The sequence below is a fragment of the Orycteropus afer genome, unplaced genomic scaffold (assembly GCF_000298275.1).
Source record: "Orycteropus afer afer isolate SDZICR_OR568_19922 unplaced genomic scaffold, OryAfe1.0 scaffold00909, whole genome shotgun sequence".
Taxonomy (NCBI): domain Eukaryota; kingdom Metazoa; phylum Chordata; class Mammalia; order Tubulidentata; family Orycteropodidae; genus Orycteropus; species Orycteropus afer.
This window is the reverse complement of record NW_006922496.1, coordinates 339,496-348,263: the sequence shown is the minus strand read 5'-3', so window position 1 is coordinate 348,263 and position 8,768 is coordinate 339,496. Positions and strand designations below refer to the sequence as shown.

Here is an 8,768-nt window from a genome sequence, read left to right as displayed (position 1 = left end):
TTCTAACCACCTGAGAGAGAGCAGGAACCTTCCAGGACATTGCTTTGTGTTTCGCCCAACAGAAATACCCCAGGTGGATAATTTTTACAATCAGGAGCTCCTCAGTTGCTCACAGCAAATTCCACCACAGAGTTTACAAAGACTTATGGCTAGAAAAGCCACACTAAGTAATTTACTACACTGCAGCTGTGTTACCCTCTGGGGCTGTGAGAGAGGGGCTTTGGCCCCAAGAGACATAAAACAAAAACTACAACTAGTTCCCATCAAGGTAATTCACAGTTGTTAAGATATGAAACCACAATGCCAGGTGGCATCGCACAGCCAGTCCCCTTTAGCCATGGGTCATAAAGGTCCAGCAGACATGGATATGAGATCTGTGCACAGCCAGGGGTAGGGGGAGGAGTGGCCAGATGCTAGGAAGTGCTGCTGTTTATGGTGCCAGAAGCCTCAGGCTCCTTGGAAGCTGAAGTTAGCTTCCAGATGGCGGTGAATCCCGGGCCTCCCTGGAACAGTGGTAGCCACTTACCAGATGCCTACTGAGGAAGAACCAGCCCTTCAGACCCTGGTCATTGACCAAGAACCAATGCTCTAATTAGGAGCTTGCACTATAATTTTAGAGCCAGTCTCATGGCAGAACTAAGTGTTAGCTGATCTTGATGAATCAATTGTGTTGGCTTCTGCAGAGGCTACGCCTTGATCTTCCTATAATAAGGCAGACCCTTCTGAATAGAGGCTAAAGTAGATAGGAAAGTGCAGAGCCCTCTTTCTTCCATTTTCCTCTTCCTCACCCTTATCTATGTCTTCTCTTGTGACTTCCATGCTATCCACTGTTGGATAAAATTGGCCTTGCACATCTATTGTCTCAGACGTTAAAAGTGGTATAAAGTTCAAGGAAAACTGTACTGTGTCTAGCCTTTTGACAGACTGTACAAAAACTTTGTCCCCTTCACTAATTTAAAGCCCTTGAGATCTGTTCCTGGACAGCAAGGCTTTGCCAAGCATTTTGTACTTCTCTCCACAAATCTAGTTGCTTTTGCCCTCTTACAGAAAAGCCCACTTGTCTGGAGTTGACGGGCAGGTCCTGCTGCCCTGTAAATTTATATCAAGGGATTGAGATGTTTTTGATAACGTTCTTCTTCCCTGTGCTTATGGCAGCTATTCTGTTTTGTTTTTTTTTTTAATTGTGATTTAGGGGGAAGTTTACAGAGCAAATTCATTTTCCGTACAATAGTTTATACACATTTTATTTCATGACGTGGCTTGCAATCCCACAGTGTAACAGCCCTCTTCCCACTTCCTCCCTTTGGCTCCCTTTTCCTTGTGTCCTTCTTCCCTGTGCATTCCAGCCCCCTGAGCTATCTCTCTGTGCAAATACCACCCTTCTCATCTCCCATGCTTGATTGTTCTAAGGAGTATACACATACCTGGTATAAATGTTCACCCTGTATGCCTGTCTGTCGTTGGCTAGAAGCCATGGGAGTGAGTTCAATTCCAGGCCCAAAGAGTGACTAGGGGCCATAAATGGCAGCTCCTCTTTCATTCAAGAGGCTTGGGGGGTGGGGAGCACACATCACTCGCACCCATATACAATGCTCAATAATGGCCTGGAAAGCCAGGTGCCTCAGTGCATGTGGGCCTGGGCTCTTTACTTTTTTTTATTGTATTTTTGGTGCAAGTTTACACAGCAAATTAGGTTCCCGTTTAACAAATTCTGAACAATTTGTTCATTTGTTATATTCTTCAAAGTGTGGCAACTTTCTCATTATTTCCTTTCTGGTTGTTCCATTTCCAGTAATCTAGTTTCCCTGACTCCTTGCCTCTCATCTTTGCTTCAGAGTAACTACTGACCATTTGGTCACATACAGATGATATTTTAAAGGATCACAGGAGTCATGGGTGATACTGTTTAGCATCTGGACTCCTGTATTGCTCAATTTGTGGTGCTGCTTCCTACCTTGATTTGGTCTTCTATTATCTGTGTATGTTTATATTGGTATGGAGAGGGGCAGTCTTCTGAGTCTTTGTATGTAGCACTTGTGTATTCAGTATAAATAGACCCAGGGCCTTGTTAGACTTGGAACATGTTAGGCTAGATTAATCCTAAACTTCACAGAATGTTATAGTCCTAAATGGACTATAGAGCTGTTTCCAGAAAAGAAAGGCTAAGTGGCTTGTTTGACGTTAGGCAGCTACTGTAGATCCAGGATAACAATTCTGACCTCTCTACCTGCTCTGCTGTATTAAACATTTAGACCACAGGCACAAAGAGCAGCCTTGTTCCTGCCTCAGGTGTAATAACTTATGGGAACTCTTGTGCTTTTATTAAAAAGGGGTTGATTTTGTGGAATTAACAGGAAAAGGGTATTCATCAAAAGCTCAAGTCTCACTCCTACCGGCCCATCCCCTGCCCGCCCCATGCCTGGCCTTCCCCAGGATCCACAGGCTGCTGGAGTGAATCTTTACAGGCCAGTAATTCTTGTGGGGGTCCTTAAGGTGGCTTGTTAACCTTTCCTGTGAAGAGGGCAGAGCAAAGCTCTTGATAGCCTTTAGGAAAGATGGCAGAGTAAGGGTAACGGAGCTGTTTACTTATTCCCCTAGCATTACTGGGACCTTGGAGGGTCCTCAGTAGCATTTATACATTTATATTTCAAACCAGATTTGTTGGCACATTTCCAAAAACCTGGAAATTATAGTTTCCCATTTACATCATTAGCATAAAATTTCCACAGGCATTATGTTGTTAAGTGCCTTCACGTTGAGTACAACTCATAGTGGCTCTATGTGACAGAGTAGAACTGCGTCATAGGGTTTTCTAGAGCAAATCTTTCTCTCACGGTCAAACTGCCAATCTTTCACTTAGAGGCTGAGCTCTTAACCATTGCACCACCAGGTCTCCTTTATGGGCATTGTAAGAATCTGGAATTTTTACCAATGTCCAACTAACATCACATTATGAACCAAGCCTTGTAATGCTTATTATATCAAAAATTTGAGTTACACACGACAGTTTATAATACAACTGGCAGTACTTTGTGACATGCATCAAAACATTATTATTATTGTATTATCATGTTACAGATGTTTTAGTGTATCTGGAAGTGTTCCGTCAATGTTTTTATGCATAGAAAAGTATACTATATACTAAGACAAACATGGCTGACTTTAGGTACAAACCGAACCTAAGTGTTCTTACTTATGTACAAATTCTACTTAATGACAGACCTAGGAACAGAACTGATTTGTAATCCAGGGACTGCCTATATTTCTCGAGCCACAGGAAGAGTGTGTGGTGGTTCTGGGGTCTCTATCTTAAGTGGTCTCCAGCAAAAAAGGCAAATTTTCCTCCTCTTGTCTCTCTCCTGGTTTTAAAGCAGAACTTGGTCAAAATATTTCAAATATCTCAGCCTTTAGTACACATCAGCAGTGTGTTTCTAGAGTTCCAATCTGGATTCCCACAGTACACTCCTGCTCTTTGAGATGTTTTTGCATATACAGGTATGTGTCATTTAATATCCACAATACGTTCTGTGAAATAGGATATTATCTGATTTGGATGTTGGGTGGATACCATAATTAAAACCATATGGGAGCCTACTTCTGGTCATCCTCATCACTGCTGTTGCCACAGTTGGAGCTGCTGGTGGAGGCTGGAGGACAGAGCAGTAGTGGCTGAAAGGAAGCGGAGTGGAGCAGGCAGGGCTTGGGTCCCACAGTCACCCACCTGCCTGCCTGCCAGACAAAGCCCACAGAACCCACTCCCAGAGACATGTCGTCTGCCTCACCTGCCTGCTGTGTGATCCAGTGCTGTAAGAGTCTGGGCTTAGGGTTTTTAAAATCATTAGGGGGAAGTAATAAAACAATTGTTTTCCCTTTAAAAACAAAACAAAACCTTATGGGACCAAGGATGTATATGCAGTGAGACGTTGCCCAAAACAGACATTATATGATGCATACCTGTATTTAAGCTAAACCTGTTGCCATCAAGTCCTTGATGACTCACCACGACCCCATGGGACAAAGTGGAACTGTCCCGTAGGGTTTTCTAGGCTGTTACCTTTACAGAAGCAGATCACCAGGTCCTTTCTTCCAAGGAGCAGCTTGTGGGTTCAAACCACCAGCCTTTCAGTTTGCAGCTGAATGCTTAACCACCGTACCAGCAGGCCTTCTTATGTAATCTAAAGAAGGTTTAATCTCAGTAAGGCTGGATTTTCCTGTCTACAAATAGCTGTAGATAAGCTATATGCAGGCAAGCTATATGTCCTGATACAGATAGAGGAAGAGACCTTCTTTTCAAGTGGAATAGACTTTCCAATTATGTAACCAGTCATAATCTGGTAATAATTTGTACTAAGTATGGGATGGTTCCTCTCTTTACCTTAACTTGGTACATATGGAAAGGAGAGATTAAAAAAAAAAAAACACACTGCCATCAAGTCAATTCTGACTCACAGTGGGAGCTCTGGTAGCATAGTGCCTAAGGCACTTGACTGCTAACTAGAAGGCTGGCGGTTCAAACCCACCAGCCACTCCTCGAAAGGAAGGTTGGGTAAATATTATTCCTGACTCACAGTGGGAGCTCTGGTAGCATAGTGCCTAAGGCACTTGACTGCTAACTAGAAGACTGGCGGTTCAAATCCACCAGCCACTCCTCGGAAGGAAGATGGGGCAATCTACTTCTGTAGTGATACCGCCTCGGAAACCCAAGGAGGGGTCTCTATGAGTCGGATCCGACTTGATGGCAATGAGGTTTTTTTGAGAGTGATCCTGAAGAACAGAGTAGCCCTGTAGGTTTTCCAAGGCTATAAATCCTTATAGAAGCAGACTGCAGCATCTTTTGTTTGTGGAGTGCCTGGTGGATTCAAACTACCAGTATTTCAGTTAGCAGCCAAGTACTTTAACTAGGGCCACCAGGGTCAAAGTGCCTTCTCAAATATGAAGAAAAATTTGATAGCAAATCTGATCTCAGATCAGTAACCCTGTGAATAACTTAGAACATCTGCCATATCCCAAATCCTAGTTTTTCTTGCACTAGAATTATCTAAAATAAAAGCTAATTTATGTAAAATACTGTTTTCATGTAGCTTATGTGTACTTTAGTTTAGAGTATCTTTTTAGGAAAACAAATTTGTTACTAGTTGTTTAAAAAATTATTTAAAAGACTATCTTCTCCCATGGGTAAACAAAAGCAGTTATGTTATGCCTTAGAAATACAGAATATAAATTTAAAAGCAAATAGGTGTTTCTTTTACCTATATGTTTTAAAGTTATTATTTCTATGAGAAAATTGGCATGTGCGCTAGCTACTTCAGAATGATGTGAAAAAACAAAGAACATGCTATGTTTCTTTGAAAGTAGAGAATTTAGTTACAAATACAAATAGAGTATTCTAAAAAGTTTTCTGGCTTCGTGACTCATGACTTTCCATGGAGACAAGCATATTTTCCCTCACTAAATATAGGAGCATTGCAAACCGTGAAATGGAATAGTGACTATTTTAAGTGCCTAAAGTACCAACGGTCAATGAGAAACCAGTGATAAGCCTTACAAAGCAAGAGGAGTCTAGGAACTTGAAAAGCAAATAAAAAAGATGCCCACTCAAAACTTTCAACCTGAAGGTTGCAATTCGAAGGCAGAAAGGAACCTGAGTGATATGGGACAGAAGAAATTATCCTATAAAGCAAAAGGGTCTAGGCCTGTGGTAAGGATGTGGTGGGGCAAAGGGCTCTTCTTGGATAGTGGAAAGAATGTGTAACCTTAAGTTCTGTGTGGGTTATCTGAATGGTTTAGAGGATGTTTTTTAACCTCCCCTAATCACACTTTATCTGGAAAACTGGTATCATAATATCGCATAGGGATGTGTTGCTGCTGTTGTTGTTAGATGCCATCAGGTCAGCTCTGACTCATAGCGACCTTACGCACTACAGGATGAAACACTGCCCGGTCCTGCACCATCCTCACAATCCTTGCTATGCCTGAGCCCATCCTTGCAGCCACTGTGGCAATCCATCTCATTGAGGGCCTTCCCCTTTTTCTCTGACCCTCCACTTTACCAAGCATGATACCCTTCTCCAGGGAATGGTCCCTTCTGACCACATGACCAAAGTAAGTGAGATGAAGTCTGGCCATTCTTGCTTCTAAGGAGCATTTCAGTTGTACTTCTTTCAGGACAGATTTGTTCATTCTTCTAGCAGTCTATGGTATTTTCAGTATTCTTCACCAAGATTGTAATTCAAAGGCATCAGCCCTTTTTTGGTCTTCCTTATTCATTGTCCAGCTTTGACATACATAGGAGGCAACTGAAAATACCATGGCACAGGGATGTGGTAACGATTAAATAATGAGACATATCTGAATGTACTGTATACTTCTAATGATACTTGCTTTTTGATGGAAATTTGATTTTGAGAGTGTAAGTATGTTCTCATGCCATTTTAGTCCTGGAAAATTGAGTTCTGGTAAAAAAGAGGACAAGCTATAAGGTTAAAGTCCTGGCACCATTGGGAGGATTTTTATTTTTCTCATTTGGCACAGTATTCTACAGGTTATAGCCATGGTTCCTTTGGCCAGAGTCTTGGTAAGAGATAAGGTAAGTTCATAAGGTGATGATTTTTCCTTACCCAAGAGGTTATAGTTCACAGCACAATTTTAATTTTTAAAAGGTAAGAATCTGGGATTTTATCAAGAAAGATAACCAAGTAGCCTGGAACCTAAGTAGCCAAGAGCCAGGAGAATGGAGTTCAGGTCTTTCTCTGATCAGCAGTGGTACCTAGTGTAATCTCAGATGTTTCACCTATAAGATAAAGGTAACAAGATGAGTGGTTCTCTTCCTGGAAGCACATTAGAAAACTGCCATATAATTAGGAGCTAAATTCTGTTAAAACACTAGTTGCAGGGCCCTAGCACAGCATTTTGGATTCAGCAGGCCTGGGGTGAGGTGCCGAGAGTTTGCATTTCTAAAAAGTTACCAAATGATGCTGATCTTAGAACCACACTTAGACCCTGTACCAGATTATCTCTAAATGGCATTCTTACCTCTAATCTAATAAACCATGACCGGTTGCATAAGGAGAAGGGACTACATCAACCAAAAGCTGCAAGCTTCCTGGCTCGAGTGCCCAACTGGGCTCCTGCCCAAAGAATGCTGATCATTGAGTTTCATGAATGAAAGCTGTAGTTTCCGATGAGCAGAACAAGATTCACTTGGGAGTGTCTTGATAGTAGCACAACTGCTTTATTAGACTCACCTGTGTCACTGGTTAAGTCAGGGCACAAAGACGGGCAGAGGAGTGGGCTCTTTGAAGGGTGTGGAAGTATTCTGTTACTGGTTGATCTGGGACCCCAGAGGTGGGCCCTATGTGCATATGGGCCCATCTAGGCCTACAGTATCTATGTGGTTTAGAGGCAGAGAAACTAATAAAAGCACCACTTCCCCCTTTCTTCTCCACCACCCCCTTACCTCTCACAAGCCATGGCTTTCTTACATAAATTGAAAACTTAACTGGTCAGGAATAATCCCTCATCTCAAGGCAAAAACTAATTTGCTGTTAAGCAGGGATGGATGGGGCTTCATATTATGTTCATGTTTAGACATCTTTAGAATGCCTGTGCTTACAGCTTTGAATTAAATTTTGGCCTTTTAGTTAATATCTAGTATTTTTTTTGTTGTTGTTATTTTTTAAATATCTCTCATATGAATCTATACTAGTACTACTTAAGTGTCAAAAGTTGTTTTTCAATGGCCGGGCTGAGTGAAAGCTGGAGCTCCATGGCCAGTTCCAGAGCTTCCAGTTTACCCTACGCCAACGGTTATACTCCCTAATTCTTAGATCCCCCGGTTGAAATTAGGTCTTATCTCTTTCTCTAGTGCTCTTTCTCCATTCATGTACAGAAACCTTTGGTTGTTAAAAATTACTTCTGAGGGTCAAAGAAGGGTGTAATTTAATGACTGGAGATTCTCATTTTCATTTTTCTTCCTGGCAACAGTTAATTGGCATGCTGCTGGCCTGCTGTCTGTCCCGGTTCATCACGGCCAATCAGTATGAGATGGTGTAAGGAGAAGGTGAGTGGCAGTGGGGAGGGTTTAATTCTGGATTTTCTATGTGGGGTGTATTTCTGACTCATGGCAACCCATGTGTACAGAGTAGAATTACTCCATAGGGTTTTCAAGGCTGTGACCTTTCGGAAGATCACCAGGCCTTACTTCCAAGGCATTTCTGGGTGGATCTGAGCCGTCAACCTTTTGATTAGTAGTCCAGTGCTTAACCATTTGCACCACCCAAGGACTCCTGTGAGGTCTATAAACCCACTGCCATCGAGTCACTTTTGACTCACAGCGACCCTCATTGGGTTTCCAAGGTTGTAAATCTTTAGGGAAATAGATTGCCTTACCTTCCCTTGGAGTAGCTGGTGAGTTTGAACCACCAACATTCTGGTAAGCACCCAAATGCCTTAGTAACAATGCCAGCAGAGCCCTGAGGTTAGGAGTACTGCCTGGCTACTTAAGTAACTGATTTTGGTGCACTTGCCCACATGCCAGAGTCTTATTTCTGCAGTGCAGGGGAGGAAGTATGACTATTACTATTGTGTAATATGTGGAAATGTTCTCTTTAGCTTGTTACCTTTTTCTAAGTCCTCATTAATGGCGAATCACTCACATGTTTTAATTTCTTTCTTAGTCTTTCAAGAACGACGGAATAAGCGACCTGTTTATAAAAGACCTGCAGCAATCTTTGAAAGACTTCCAAAGAATGTTAGAGCACAGTACATAA

The 8,768-nt window shown here is 42.1% G+C and overlaps 1 protein-coding gene across 1 annotated transcript in view; it reads left to right on the top strand.

Annotated features, from left to right (window-relative positions):
- TSPAN7 (tetraspanin 7) overlaps positions 1–8,052 on the top strand; it is a 40,553-nt gene extending 32,501 nt beyond the window's left edge. Inside the window, exon 8 of the mRNA XM_007958299.2 lies at positions 7,984–8,052. Within this exon, the coding sequence (XP_007956490.1) occupies positions 7,984–8,052 (69 nt within the window). The remainder of the gene's footprint in view (positions 1–7,983) is intronic.
- The last annotated feature ends 716 nt before the right edge of the window (positions 8,053–8,768 follow it).